The sequence below is a fragment of the Felis catus genome, chromosome A1 (genome assembly GCF_018350175.1).
Source record: "Felis catus isolate Fca126 chromosome A1, F.catus_Fca126_mat1.0, whole genome shotgun sequence".
Lineage (NCBI taxonomy): Eukaryota > Metazoa > Chordata > Mammalia > Carnivora > Felidae > Felis > Felis catus.
In genome coordinates, this window is record NC_058368.1 from 7556550 (window position 1) to 7571999 (window position 15450).

At 54.0% G+C, this 15450-nt stretch overlaps 1 protein-coding gene across 1 annotated transcript; it reads left to right on the forward strand.

Moving 5' to 3' along the window:
• Positions 1-1037: 1037 nt before the first annotated feature.
• PDX1 (pancreatic and duodenal homeobox 1) lies at positions 1038-6909 on the forward strand. Its single transcript, XM_011281516.3, has 2 exons — positions 1038-1872; positions 5362-6909. The coding sequence occupies exons 1-2, from the start codon at positions 1470-1472 to the stop codon at positions 5805-5807; spliced, it is 849 nt and encodes a 282-aa protein (XP_011279818.1). The 5' UTR covers positions 1038-1469; the 3' UTR covers positions 5808-6909.
• The last annotated feature ends 8541 nt before the right edge of the window (positions 6910-15450 follow it).

The following is a 15450-nucleotide window of genomic DNA, read 5'->3' on the forward strand; positions in this document are numbered from 1 at the left end:
TAGGACCCGTCCAAGGCCACCCAGGACGCCCTGGGCAACTGGGTCGGATGCGCGGCTCATGCTCAGGCCGGGGCTTGTGCGCCACCGCGACCCGGAGATAGTCTGCATCATCCGGTCGGAAAAACTCAGGCCCTATTTAAGTGAGGACCGCAGGCCCTATTTAAGTTACCCAGCGGAGGCCAGAGACTGACGCTGTCATTAAAATGCAGCGCTTTTAATTCTTTTCTAAACACGTCCCTCCTCTCTTGAAGCGCTGCCTTATTTCAATCCGACGCAGAACACACGTTCTTCAGCTGGGTCGGACTGGGGCTCAGGATCCGTGGGAAGCCATCGCGGATCTGGAAACCCCGTGCCAACCCCGTCCCCTCCTCCCAGCCACAAGAGGGGACGCTAATTCTTTCCCCCTCTGCCACATTAGGAAACTGCACTGAGTTGGTCAAAGGAGCCCCAATTTCCCAAAATCAAAATTAATAATGCCCTTCAATTACCAAAAAAAAAAAAAAAAAAAAAAATTTAAATGCCACTGTGATCAATTCTGAAGTTACAGTTTACTCTCCGGAAGTCCCCCGAGCACGCCACAGTTTAAAAACATACAAGCAAGGGCGCCTTGGGTGGCTCAGTCGGTTGGGCATCCGACTTCGGCTCAGGTCATGATCTCACGGTTTGTGAGTTCGAGCCCCACGTCGGGCTCTGTGCTGATGGCTGGAGCCTGGAACCTGCTTCACATTCTGTGTCTCCCTCTCTCTCTCTGACCCTCCCCCGTTCGTGCTCTGTCTCTCTCTGTCTCAAAAATAAATAAACATTAAAAAAATTTTAAAAACATACAACCAATGCTGGGTCTTTATGGGTTAGTTCACTGACATCATTGCGATCGTGTACAAATTTCATAAATAAGACAGAAGACCAAGTCCTTCCTATAGAGCTAGGGTCTGCAAACTTTTTTTTTTGTTTTTACCGTACTCCCTAACAGTTACAAAAAAGTTTAAATGCACAACCTCGGCATATGTATCTATACAAATTGTATTAATGAATTAGTGTATTGTGTATATTATCAAACAAACAAGGAAAATAGACCACTTAAAGTATGATGAAAAATATACATTTCTATGATTGAACGTAAGCTCGAAGAGTTTCACGAACGCTCCACTTCAGATCGCACGGCCAGCTCGGCCTACAGGTGTGTGCGGGGAAACTCAGCTGAGAGAGAAAATTGAAACAAATGCAGGTGCTCTTGGGTACCTGGGCCTGGCTTCTTAAGGCAGTCGGCCAGGCCAATAATGGCCCCAGGCTGAGCCACGTGGGGCACAGCGGAGCCTATTGCGCTGCGGCCGGCCCGCCTGTCCCCGCCGGTGGCGGGTCCCCTTGCGGAGCGGAGCCGAGCTGTCAAAGCTAGCGGGGGTGGCGCCGGGAGCGGGAGGGCCACACAGCTCCGACTCCCCGGCTCCGGCTTCCAAGCCCGGGCAGCAGCCATGAACGGCGAGGAGCAGTACTACGCAGCTACGCAGCTCTACAAGGACCCATGCGCCTACCAGCGGGGCCCCGCGCCGGAGTTCAGCGCCAGTCCCCCCGCGTGTCTGTACATGGGCCGCCAGCCCCCGCCGCCGCCGCCCCCGTTCCCGGCGACCCTGGGCGCGCTGGAGCAGGGCAGCCCCCCGGACATCTCCCCGTACGAGGTGCCCGCCCTCGCCGACGACACCGCGGTGGCGCACGTCCACCACCACCTCCCAGCTCAGCTCGCGCTCCCCCACCCTCCGGCCGGGCCCTTCCCGGATGGAGCCGAGCCAGGCGCCCTGGAGGAGCCCGGCCGCGTCCAGCTGCCTTTCCCGTGGATGAAGTCTACCAAGGCTCACGCGTGGAAAGGCCACTGGGCAGGTAAGTCCGGCCCCTCATCCCCTTAGTCCCCTCACCGGCTCCCGTCCCGGCTGAAGGGCTCCCCAAGACCCTCTACCGGTTCGCGTTCCCAGCCCCTATGGTCAACCCAGGGTCGGACTAAACTCCACAGGGAGCCAACGAGGCGATCCCGCGCAGAAGCGCCTTTCTGGTCCCCTTTGGAGCGTCTTTTCCACTCAGCTCTCCCCCTGGGCGCTTAAACCCTTCCTTCCCTATCTATACGCTGAACTCCAGCAGCCTGCGCTCCCCCAGCCAGCCAAGGCCTGGCTGAGCTCAGGCTTCGGACTCTCCGGAGGGATCCTCCTCCACTGGAGGGATCCACCTGGCCAGGACTCCACGGCGTGAGCGTCTAGGAAGCCGAGCAAGACCCTAGGATGCTCCCGACCCGGGCCGGGGCGTGCCTTTGGAGTCCTGGGCCCCTGTGGCCTTGAGCCCACCCGGGAGCCGTCATTAGAGGAGACGGGCAGTCTCGGGGGCGCTCAGTGGATGCAGGAAAGCAGGGAAGACGAACTGCATCAAGCCCGCGAAGATGTTCGGCGCGGAGGGGAGGAGGCGGGGAGGGGGTACTCACCGCCAGGCCGAGCCGCTCAGGCTGGAGGCAGGCAGCTGGGAGAGGCGTCTTCCATGCTGGTGCGCTATCTGAGCAAGCAGAAACGTTCGAAGGGGGTCTCCCCGCGCCGCTTCCCAGCAAGTAAATCTGAAGAAGGAATGCCCTTCTTGCAACAGCTGTGCCGGGGGAGGCGTGAGCCCCGTGTCGCCGCGGCCCTAGGCGCCCGGCGTGTCGCAGAAGGTCTTCCCCGGAGCCGCGAGGCGAAGACGCGGAGCGGCCCCCAGGCCCCCTCCCCCGCCAGGAGCTGGCGGCAGGTTCCGGCGCGGCCTGGGCGCCGCTACACGCTGCTACCGCTTCCGTGCCGCGGCCACCTCTGGTCACACCTGCATGGCGCATAGTTGACTTTTCTTTTCCTTCCAGCAGTCGGGGGTAGGGGAAAAGGGGCTCGGCGCCCCGTCTGCCCCCCCTCCCCGTGCCTGACGCAGACCCCGGCGCGGCCCGGCGGGGCTTTGTGGGGCCCGGGCTCGCCCAGGGTGCCCGGGGCTCGCCTCTCCCTTAGCTCACTTTTTCGTGAAGGCTGAGTGGCGAGGACCGGGCGGGTCCGGGGACAGGACAGGGCCCAGCTGGGCTGCAGTCTTCCCCCACCTACCGCGCAGCCCGGGGCGAGGGGGGCGCCAGACGCTGCCCCGCGCCACTGCGTCCTTACGCGGCCCAGCGCGGCGGCCGCCGCAGGCCGGGGAGTCTTGGGAAACGCGGGATTCTTGGGAGGCGGAAGGACCACGTCCTTCGACCAGGGTGGGACCTAAGGACGCGCGTTTCCCACGTTCCCGGCCGTCCTTGCAGCTTCCTCCGGGGGGGGGGGGGGAAGGGCGAGCGAAGCCTAAAGTGGGGTCACCTCCCCACCCCCGGAGTGTGACCCCTGCTCTGGTGGCGCCTGGGCCCGGGCGGACCCTGGGAGCCAGACGGTAAATGCTATTGGTTAATCGGCCGCCTTGCCCTGGGGTGAAGGAAACCCTGAAAGGGTAACTAACATCCTGCGGTTGGAGAGTCCGGCCGGCCGGAAAGCCCTTTGCCAGAGCCTTCTGACCCGCTGCAAGCTCAGCTCAGGGAGAAGGGACCGACCCCCCTCGCCTGGAAGCTGCCTTTGGGGTGCTCCTGCGACCTCGAGGTCCTCCCGGGAAACTCTCTAAGGAGCGGAGCTTCAAGCGTGTGTGAACTCGCCTGTCCACTCCTGTGGGGTTTCAAACGCCTGGGAAGGGTAAAGTGACCAGAGGGTTCTCATTTGCAGTACAGATATGAATGCTAATAACAATACTGTAGGAACGTTTGAAAACGACCTAAAAAAATGAATTGTAGCAGCCATGCTGGCAGGCTTGCCCCTAAACTGCCTCCCCCTGAGCCTTAGGGAAGGGTGCAGACCCAGGGGGCTCTTGACATCTTAAGTAACGCCACCCGCCGGCATCCCCTGCCAAGCCCTCCTGGGCATAGGTCTCCTTGGGTGGTCCCAAGAGATTATGGATGGAATTTAAGAACCTCAGAGGACCTTTTTAAACGTTCCTTTAAGGCTCCCTCTCCTCTCTCCTATGCCAAGGAAAGCTTAGAAGCATAAGACTCTGGAAATGCTCCCCAGGGAGTGGGACTTGTCTGCTGACTCTGCCCAAGCCTTGGATTCTGGGCGCCTCCTTTTGGCCTGGGGGAGAGCGGGCCTAGTTCTCTCACCTAATAAACCGTCTCCCCTCCAAACATACGCACTAGCTTTTTCAATCGCCTAAGGCTTCCTAACAGTCACAGGAGAAATATCCTAGACTCCGCCCTAAAACAAGCAGATTTAGGCCTCTTCCCAGAGTGTTTAGTGAAACTTACCTTCGACCAAGTCTGCGCCTGGGGGTGCAGTCGGTACCTGGCAGAAAAAGGAAAAAGTTCAGGACCTGGTGCACAGCGACGAACAGCAGGCGTGTGGGCCAGCTGCTGCTTCCTTGGGCCTGGGCTAGGAGCTGGAATAGAGCCTGTGACTCCAACCCCGTCCGGTGTGAGGCTCTCCGCTCCCAGCGGGACCCCAAGGCTCCCCTCACCTTTGCCAGCATTTGGGGCCCAGAACACAGAGGCCAGGGCTGACAGGGACGTTCCTCCGCGCCCAGAATAGTTTCCCTTCTCCTCCAGGGCAGGGGCCTGGGCAGAGGTTAAAACAATTGTAGAAGAATTTACCAGCTCTGGAGTTGGGAATGATTATAACAATATTACTACTAGAGAGATAATAGTCAGATATAACAATATATGTCATAAGATCAGGGTTTTTATTAGCTCAAGGCTTTTTTCACACTGAGGGTTGTACTTACAAGTTGGTGGTGAAATCAATTAACTGAGCTGAGACCTTTAAAAAAAATAGTAAACAATGGGAAAAATTAGGTGTATCGTATGTGATAAAGATTGCTTGGTTTTATGTTCTGAACTTTTGGGGGGTCAGTTCTGTGTCAGTGTGTGAAATGGGTAGTGCTCTGAAATGTATTCTTGCTGTGTGGGTGCCCATCAGAAAGCTGGGGGGGGGCGTTAAGTCTTATATTAAAGGCACTTTATTGCCTTTGTAGAATCGGGTACGTTTGGATAACTATTGTGGGCATTTTAATCACCATCAACCTGAACGCTGGCCGAGTGAAGCCACCGAAGAGCCACGATTCATAGAGCCCACGGCCTGCTCCCAGAGAGAGCCTGAGAGCCCCGCACAGCTTTGACCTCCAAGAAAAGCGAACCTTTCCTGGAGAAAGTCCGCTTGAGGCCAGACTGAGCTCTGGGACAGGAAGTTGAGGCTGGGTGGCAGGAACAGCTGGGAGGACCAGGACTCCCAGGATGGGGGCTTCAGTGTTGGGCTGCGTGGGTGGGGCCAGGGGTCGAGGGACCACACTCACGTGCCCTGTCGCCCACAGGCGGCGCCTATGTTGCAGAGCCAGAGGAAAACAAACGGACACGCACTGCCTACACTCGCGCGCAGCTGCTGGAGCTGGAGAAGGAGTTCCTGTTCAACAAATACATCTCGAGGCCGCGCAGGGTGGAGCTGGCCGTCATGCTGAACTTGACCGAGAGACACATCAAGATCTGGTTCCAAAACCGCCGCATGAAATGGAAAAAGGAGGAGGACAAGAAGCGCAGCTGCGGGACAGTGGCCGGGGGTGGCGCGGATGCGGAACCCGAGCAAGACTGCGCCGTGACCTCGGGCGAAGAGCTGCTGGCGCTGCCGCCACCGCTGCCCCCCGGTGGTGCTGTGCCGCCGGCCGTCCCCGCCGCCGCCCGAGAAGGCCGCCTGCCACCTGGCCTTAGCGCGTCGCCGCAGCCCTCCAGTGTCGCGCCCCTGCGGCCACAGGAACCCCGGTGAGAGACGGGGGCTCCTCCTTGCCAGGAGGCTTTGACCGCTGGTAAAGAAGGGGGGAGGGTAGCAGGAGTAGGACCCTGGGTGTGGACAACCAGCCCTGGCCGTTCAAAGGGGGGAGGCCACCCCAGACAGAAGGGGAGAACTCGCGTTCTCGGGTGCCTGTGCCAATCGGGGCACCTTGGGGAGATGCCGGCAGACCTTCTGGAAAGAGAAGAGAGGTTTTCTGTAATATCTGGGGCCTCTTCGGGTGATATTGTCGGATTGGCGACACCTGCCGCTGCTGTGCAGCTCCTAGCACTCCAGAACCGTGGACCTCTTTAGAGAAACCGGCTCAAGAAAAACCACAACAGAAACTACAAGTTGGAATGCGCCCCCAACACACCGCAGGCAAGCTGGAGTGCCTTAATCTGCCCTAAAACAGCCCGTTTTACTTGGGCTTCTGCCTTAATGCTTAGAAATGACGGAGAGGAAACCTCCAAGGCTTCAAAGACCTAGTGAAATTGATGCCCATGGATTAGAATAATCCTCCCGCCTCTTCCTCCTCCCCAACTTCCTCTTACTTTTTAAAAATCCTTTGAGTATAGCCACATACCTCACCAGCTCCTATCCTTCAATCCGCATCTCTTTCCTCCAAAGAAGAGAACAGAACATCTTGCAAGGATGGCTGGGCAACAGCGGGGCTGGGGCAGAAGGGTGCCAGACTCCCTGCACGTCCAGTCTGTCCAATGCTTGGAGAGAAGACAGGTGGAGGTGGGCCCAGAGCAAGGGACTGGGGGAGAAAGATGGCCCCCGAGCCTTCACTAAACTGAAGATATTTGGAGCTAAATCTATGTGGATTTGCTTCCCAGTCTCAGGGCAAGGGAGGCTAATCCGAAAGGCAAGCAGTGTGGCCCGGCCCACCTTGGAAACTATTTGCAGAGACCCTTGATTTCCACATCTTTAGAAATGATGAAAACGTATGTGGTTGGGGAGTTTGCAAACTGATTATTTTTATTTAAAGTTTTAAGGTTGCCTAACAGGTCAGCTGCTTGCTTCAGGGTCTGGGCCCCGTGGTCAGGTGGTGTTTGTGGAAAAGGATTAATAAATACAGATCACATGGAAAAGAGATGCACGCTCATTTTCCTCGCTTTGTCTCAGGCCTTTGCCACGCACCGATTCCATTTCACTTCAAAAATTAAAGCAGCGTGTTTTTATTTTTATTTTTTGGTGCTAACCAGGGGGAAAGGGGCAATTTAGAAGTACTACGTCTGGGTTTGAGGTTGGGGCAGCATATGAGCTGGTTGAATGTTCAGTTTGGTTTCATTTTTAACTTGTGTCACTACTGAAGATGAATTTCTCAGGCAGTGTAGCCCAGACGCGTGGGGGGTTCTAAGTGCCACTGGCTGTCCGTGGCACAGAACCAAGAGCAGCCCATCCTGGGCCACGCAGCAGCCAAGGAAACACTCTCAGCTGGCCAAGGCCTTGGCGGGGACTCTTGCCTCCCCAAACAGAGGTCTGGGTCAAGGGCCTTCTCAGCGGTTCTTCTGAAGGAAGTGTTGCTTTGGATGAGTCTCCACCCCTGGAGCCCCAAGGTTGACAGTGTCTTGTATTAGGAGCAAACAGGCCCTGATTTAGCAGGCTTCTAATCTCTGGGCCCACCCTGCTCCTCCCGCAGCTGGGCACCTAAGGGCACCTGAGCGCTCCCACCTTTGGGGGGCACTGGCTCACTCCCAGGAACTGTTGCTAGTATTTTCTTTTGCAGAGGGACAGCAGGGCTTAGTTTTTGTTTTGTCTTGTTTGTTTGTTGAAAGAAAGAATTTGAGTCCTAACGCCCCTCCAAATTAAAGGAGATCCACAGAGGGGCGCCTGGGTGGCTCAGTCGGTTAAGCATCCAGATGCTTCGTTTTGGCTCAGGTCATGATCTCCAGGTTCCCGAGATTGAGCCCAAGCCCCCCCTCCCTCGCCCCACATTGACAGCACAGAGCCTGTTTGGGATTCTCTCTCTCCCCTCTTTCCGCCCCTACCCACTTACACTCACTTGCTCCCTCTCTCTCAAAATAAACTTAAACATTTTTTAAAGAAAATAAAGGAAATCTGTCGATCTGAAAGGGGAACTTTCTCATCAGTGAGAAGTCTCACTGGGGAGACAATGACCATGCCCAAAGCTTCTCCACACGTGCCTGGGCTCTGGAGTGAGGCAAATCTGCCTTCAAACCCGGGGTCCTTCAAATACTGACTCATGACCTTGATAAAATGATTCAACTACTCTGTGCCTCGATTTCCGCATCTGTAAGGTGGAAGTGAACACTAGATGGCCAAGTTGTGAGATTTAAACCAAAGAATGCCTGTAAAGTGTTTAAATTCACTACCTAGAAAGAGTCCTCCTTCCCCATCACTGTTTTGGCAACATCACTCTTTTGAGAAGCCATCCCGGGAGGTTCTGGCTGCAGAGAGTCTCCTGCCAGCCCTCGCAGCCCCTGTCCTGTGACAAATCCCCACGCTGTCGCTGATGATGTGACCTGTTCGCGTCACCACTGATCTCGAGCGGGCACTTCCTAGTTTTAAGACTCCCTCCCTCATAAATAAACTCTGGATTTTCCCATAGCGACCTTCGCCAGGTAAGTGAAACGGTCCCCATCTTACACGAGGGAAGCTGACGCTGGGTGGGGAGGACTGGCTGAATTGAAGCTCAGCCGCCGGGTCGGTGGAGGCGCGGAGACCGGTCCTCGGAGGCCAGGGATGGCTCCAGGGCTCCCGAGCAAACCGGCCTCCCTGTCCGGGGCTCCCGTCCCGATGTCGTGCGCTGTCCTGACCGCACCGTGGCCTCTCCGCGCGGGCTGGAGGGCTCGCCGATGCGAGAGAAGAGGTGTGGGCCACCGGGGGCGGCCGGGGGCGCAGTGGCTGACTCGGGGCCAGGCGTGCGGTCTCCAACCGCCCAGGACAGGGCGCGGGATCCCTAAGCTTCGCTGAAAGCGCAACTGGGCCGCTCACCGCGACTCGGAGACCCGCCGCCAGGGCCTGTGCGGCCCGCGGGGAAGAACTCCGGCTTTCAAGTCCCCGCGCCCGCGGCTCGAATTCCGGAAAATAAAATTCGGCGTGGCTTTGAGCTAATCCCTTCATGCTCCGCTGCCTCTTCCATAAAATGGGCGCCTAACGGGATTAAATGAGATCATGTCTTTGGAGTGTTTATTCCCGAGCCCGGCTCCCAGGCGCCGGTACACGCGGTGGGGGTGAGGGCAGTGGCAGGGGCGCAGTGATGTCGCCGGTAGAGGCCAGCCTTCCAGGGAGGCCCCGGGGAGGCAGCGAAGAGCGCAGCCCAGCTAGCCAGATGGGCCTGGAAGAGAGGAACGGGCGCCCGGGTCGTGGGTGCCCCTGGACGCTCCACCTGAGCGGCGCCAACGGAGCGGGGGCCTTTGTCCCGACCCCTCTGGCCACGGGGGGGGGGGACTACGTCAGGCCCCAGAGGGCGACCCGCGTGGGGCTCAACGCGTGAATCTCCGACTCTGCGTGGCCACCCTTGGCCAACTGGAGGCGACCTGTGGGCCGGAGGGGCCGGGGCGCTTGGAGCCCCAAGCCCAAGCCCCCGCACAGAGCCTCGTCTCTGGAGTGAGGAGAGACCTTCCTGGAGCTGGGAAAAAGCAAAACAACAAAAACCAGCCAGCGGGGCCTCGAGAAGGGCTTCGTTCTGCCAGTCAAGTGATCTCCTCCAGCTCCCGGAACTCCAGAGGTGACCCGGGTACCCGCCTCTCCGGTGGGGCCGTCAGCCTCCCTCTGCTCTTCTGGCTGGGCGTGCCCCCCTCCTGCGGGAAACAGGCACCGGTGGCCTTCGAAAGCCCTCAGGGCAAGTGTTCTCGGCGCGGAAGATGAGCGGGGCTCCGGAGAGCCGCACGCAGTTCCGCGCGCAAGTGCGCGCCCGCCAGGCGAGCGGAGTGCGCTCCAGGAACCGGGACCGCGGGGCTCTGCTCCGGGCGCAGACAAGCCCAGGAGCGCCCGCCTGCACCTCCACGCCCGTCAAGGCAGACCCCCGACGGTCATGCAACCTGGAGCCACAAGCCCAGCCATCCCCCTGCGCTTCTGGAATCTACTACCCGAGGTTGATGGAGCGCCGCTCCGCGCTGGTGGGGCCAAAAGGAGCGCTCCCCGGCGCTCCTGCTTCTGCAGCAGGGTTCCCAGCTCTGTCAAAAGCGCCCGTCCTGGGATTCGTAAAATTCAGCACGGACTTCCTCCCCCCGACACCGACTTCCTCCCCTCCTCTCTCTAAGCCACCGAGACAGTGGGCGTTGCGGTGGAGAACCCCGGAAAGCACGCCCGCGACGCAGCAGGGGCCGAAGCTTCGGGACTCCTCGCGAAGAGAGCCGCAGTCGCGCAGTGTCAGAAAGAGTGCACGGCAAACAAAAATCTCCTTTCCTTCTGAGGTACAGCTCTTCCCGTAGGTTTCCTGACAGTTTCTCGAAGAAGTTCTCACCTTAAAAGCTAAAACTCGTGCCATGCAATACCAACATCTGACGGTTGGTGATGATTTTCAGGCTCTGCCTGTGGTTTTTAGCAGGCTTGCTGTCTGTCACTCGCTTGCACCTTTCGATCCGGGACCGGTGCCCAATTGCATTCAGCAACAGTTTTGGGGCTCTTGCTGCGCGCTGGGCACTTCTGAAACAGAAGTCTGATCACCTCTTCTCCGGATGGTATCTGCAGTCATGGAGATTGAACTGATTATTGGTGAGCTTACCTGAGTAAATGGGAGCTTATTCAGTTCCCCCAAGTTCTCCTTTTGGACCACAAGGGCTGTTTTGGTCTCTCACGTTAATTTCAGCCCCCTTGGTCTAGCCCTGTCGCCCTCGCCATCTCCTCTGCAAGGAATTCAGTTCAAAGCATTTAAGTTGGAATGAAATCAAAGCATTGCTGTGTCCTTTCGAGTTGATGAAATCTGCCTGTTCTTATATTCCCATTCCCTCATTCTCTCTCCCCTCTTCTCTTTCTCTCCAGATCTTTGTGTCTACGTCGGTGTGCTGTGTGTCCTGGAGTGAGTCTCTATCTTTGCCTAAGTATGCCTATGTATGTTTGTGTGCATATGGTTAGAGTGTCTTAAGTGGGTGTCAATGTGTATCTGGGGACCAGGGACACCCTCCTCTATACTCGTTTTTTTCTGCCCAGCACAGCTATCTTCCAAGTGTCTGCTCAAAACCATCCACTCAGGTAACGGTCTTAATTCTTTGTGTTGACGCAATGTTTGAAAGCGGGAAAAGCTGTCTTGAGAAGTACACAGCTTGGAAGCTTGGTGGGAGCTGACTACTAAACTATAAGGAACTATTATTTTTTCCTTCTAAGAAAAAAATGTATGACTAAGGTCTTCCCTACTTCAACAGCATCATCTAGGAACTCTTCTGAAAACCAAGTAGTTCAGAGGATCAGAAGAAGGAATTTCTGGGTTGACATTGAAATCAAATTTTACTCAAACCCATTCTGGCAAGCTAAATTGAGGGGGGGGGTAGATCCAAAGGGAAACTGAGGCAGGGCAGCGGGAAGCAAAAAGACTTCCCTTCAGAGGAACTGACTAGGAGTGATATATAGCCTCTAAGCTGGCAGCCAGCCTTCAGGAAATTGCTACTTGGGGACAGCTTGGGCAGGGGGAACTGAGCTGCAGGCAACTGTGGGTAGGACACGTCTGGGTAGGAAACGGAGGTCAAGTTCTGCTAGCAGTAACTGTTTTAAGAATGAAAGTGGCTGGCTGAAATGGGTCTGGTAACCTGTCAACACCAAGTCCCCATATTAAAGTATACTGTATTTATGTATCATGAGCTAGATTGGGCACAATAAATTTTATTCCTTTTTTTCATCAAAATTATGTTTGATGAAATTTTATTCCTTTTTTTCATCAAAATTATTTTTCTCTCTACATAAGATGCCATGGCTTTTGAAAGGATAGATAGCTCAAACCTTAAGTGATATTTTATAAGTCAACTTTAAGTTGACTTGCTTGGAGTCGTTCCCTAAACACAGACCATATGGACACCTTAAATATATGCTATATCATCAGATTCTTTTTTGCATTATAGAACACAAACAACTCTACCTCCAGTGATACACATGTAAAAATTATTACAGTATTACACATATTATTTACACATATAAAAATTATTACAGTATTTTTTGCTGCGAGTAATTTAAAAAAAAAGTTTTTTTAATGTTTATTTATTTTTGAGAGACAGAGCATGAGCGGGGGAGGGGCAGAGAGAGGGAGACACAGAATCCGAAACAGGCTCCAGGCTCTGAGCTGTCAGCACAGAGCCCAACGTGGGGCTCGAACTCACGGACCGCGAGATCATGACCTGAGCCGAAGTCGGCCGCCCAACCGACTGAGCCACCCAGGCGCCCCTGCTGCGAGTAATTTATATCACCTGCATAAATTCTAGTGTTTTCTTGAATTCTCAGTGAGTCATCTCCAAGTCCTAAGAGCTTGAAAAATTATTTATCCAATTTATACATGCCCTGAAAAATCCAGAAGCTTCACATTTCTAGATATGTGTGAAAACACTGCCAGTTTGAAATCAATATATCCCATGGAGCTGTTCCCCCTTCCATAGCTCAAGAAACCCAATAAAATGTACAAAATAATCTCCAAGATGTTTTTTAGGTGAAAATACTAGATAACTGAATTTATTGCAATAGTAAATGCATGGCTTTTCTCCATTTAATGTTGAAAGACTAATTTTCTAGGTCAGAAGTGTCGCCGAGTAGATTATCCCTCCTCTGGATGAAGGGGCTCTCTCACAAAGATACAAACAAACAGATTTGGGAAAAGAACAAGCCAACTTTCATGCCAGCTTTTGTCATCAATGCCCCATGGATCCAACAGAGGAGAAAGCGAAGGCTCCCTGGACAGATCTGGCAATTTAAAGTGCTGTTTCTCAGCACCCTGGGTAGGGTTTAACTTCTAGTTCTGCCTCCACTATTTACTACCCTTCTGAAATAGGGCAAATAACTTAATCCCTTTGAGCCTGTCAACTCACCTGTGAATGAGGGATAATCCCATCCCATGTGATTGTCGCGAGGGTGAAACAGAATACTATATGAGAAGACCTGAGCTGTCAGCACAGAGCCCGACGCGGGGCTCGAACCCACGAACCGCGAGATCATGACCTGAGCTGAAGTTGGACGCTTAACCGACCGAGCCACCCAGGCGCCCCTTGAAGCTGAGGTCTTTCTTGTCCCACTAGAGCAGGGACAGTGGAGCCCAGAGGAGACAACAACAGTGACCCAAAGTAGAGGTGTCCCTTTTCCCGGATGTCCTCAGATCTTCCCCTGATAGGGGTAGCTGGATCTTCTCCTGGCTTCTCATAACAGTGTCTGGCCTGAAAAGTCACATTGGTGCTGACCAGTGGGAGAAAATAGGCCAACAACTCTATAAAACACAGAGGCAAAGCCAGCCACACTGACTGATGCCCAAATTCAGCTAGCTTTATGTGTAAAGGACACATTTGTTTATACTTTTTTTTTAATTTGAGAGCGAGAGAGAACAAGCATGGATGGGGGAGGGGCAGAGGGAGAAAAAGGGAGAATCTCAAGCAGTCTCCACACTCAGAGCAGAGCCTGATGCGGGGCTCGATCCTACGACCTGAGCCAAAATCAAGAGTCAGGTGCTCCACTGACTGAGCTGCCCAGGCATCCCACAGCACACATGTTTATCTAACTTAGGGATAGTCTGATGGTTGGTTCAAGCCCCGTGTTGGGTGTAGAGATGACAAAAATAAAAAAATCTTTAGGTGAAATTTGTTCAGGGGTCCCTAGGCCCCCAAGAATAGGTGATTCATCCCAGGACCTCCTTAATAAGCCATTTCCTTAGATGTTAGTGTATTGGCTACCTCTGGCAGTGACCGATAGAAACCACAAATAGCAGTGGCTGACGAATGAAGTTAATTTCCCTCCTACATGGAAGTCTGGAGGTAGATAATCGAGGACTGGACTATTGCTCCAGAGTTGTCTGGGACTTAGGCTACGTTGGCTTCTCTTTCCGCTACCCCTAAACTGTGGCCCTAATTTCACTGTCCCATATGATACTCCAGCTATGACCCCCACTTTCTGAGCAGCCGGAGGAAAGAAACAAAGGAGGGTAAGCCCTTGATCACTGAAAGATGTCCCCCCTTGTAATCCCTTGAACCTGTAAATATGTTCTGTAACAGGGCAAAAGGGATTTTACAGATGTAATTAAGTTAGGGAACCTCAAATTAAGGAAATCATCCCAGATTACCCGGTAGGCCCAATCTGATCGTATAAACCCTTAAAAGCAGAGAACTTCCTCTAGCTTGGAATCCAAGATATGCAGCAGAAGGGAGAGTCAGAGTTTCCAAGTGTGAGAGGATTTGATATGCTGTTGCTACCTCTAGGGTGTAGGTGCAAGGACTGGAGAGAGGCTTCTGGGAGTTAAGGGGTGCCGCCAGGTGATAATTGGCAAGAAAATGGGGACCTCAGTCCTACAACATGAGCACCTACATTGTGCCAAGAACCTGAGTTGCTCCCAAAGCCTTTCTAGAAGAGCCCATTTGGCCAGCAACTTAATTTTAACCATCTGAACCCTGGAGCAGAGAATTGTGCGAGCCAAAGGGGGCATTTAACCCAAGGAGACTGGGAGATAATAAATTTGTGTCGTTTTAAGCTTTTAAATGTGTGCTGACTTGCTGTTACAACAATAGATAATGCATACAGTTCCCTTTAGTGACACTTGAGGAAAGTTACACCCCTCTTGCTTACACTTTATTAACCAGACTTAGCTACCTGTACAGCAGGCTGGAAAATGGGGTCTTCATTCTAGATGGCCATTTGTCTAATTAAAAATGGGAGGGGGATGGGGCGCCTGGGTGGCGCAGTCGGTTAAGCGTCCGACTTCAGCCAGGTCACGATCTCGCAGTCTGTGAGTTCGAGCCCCGCGTCGGGCTCTGGGCTGACGGCTCAGAGCCTGGAGCCTGTTTCCGATTCTGTGTCTCCCTCTCTCTCTGCCCCTCCCCCGTTCATGCTCTGTCTCTCTCTGTCCCAAAAATAAATAAAAACGTTGAAAAAAAAAATTTAAAAATGGGAGGGGGAGCACCTGGTTGGCTCAGTCGGTTAAGCATCCAGCTCTTGACTTCTGCTTAGGCCATGATGCCACAGTTTGCGGGTTCGAGCCCCACATCAGACTCGGACTCTGCTGGCAACTGGGAGCCTGCTTGCCCCTCCCCTGCTCTCTCTCTCTCTCAAAATAAATAAATAAACTTTAAAAAAATGGGAAGGGAGAACATTAAAGGAGGAAGAGTAGAATGAATACCAGGGACAGCTCGCAATCTCTACCAGTTGCCAAGAGTCTATATAAAAATTGTCATAATAATTTGGTGTTTTCTGCGAAAAAACACATGTGGAAACAATACTTACACATAGTCCAGGTAGGGAGCCCATGTCCTTGGATTTCATTCTGGGAGACTTGTTCAGATAAACTTGCGTGCTTGCTTGCCTCAGACCATGAGCACCGTACAACTCATCGTCTGCCTTTTCTAGCAAAAACCTCAAACCTAAAATTGCTGTTCAGGGGCGCCTGGGTGGCTCACTCGGTTGGGCGTCCAGCTTCAGCTCAGGTCATGATCTCTGAGTCTGTGAGTTCGAGCCCCGCGTCGGGCTCTGGGCTGACAGCTCGGAGCCTGGA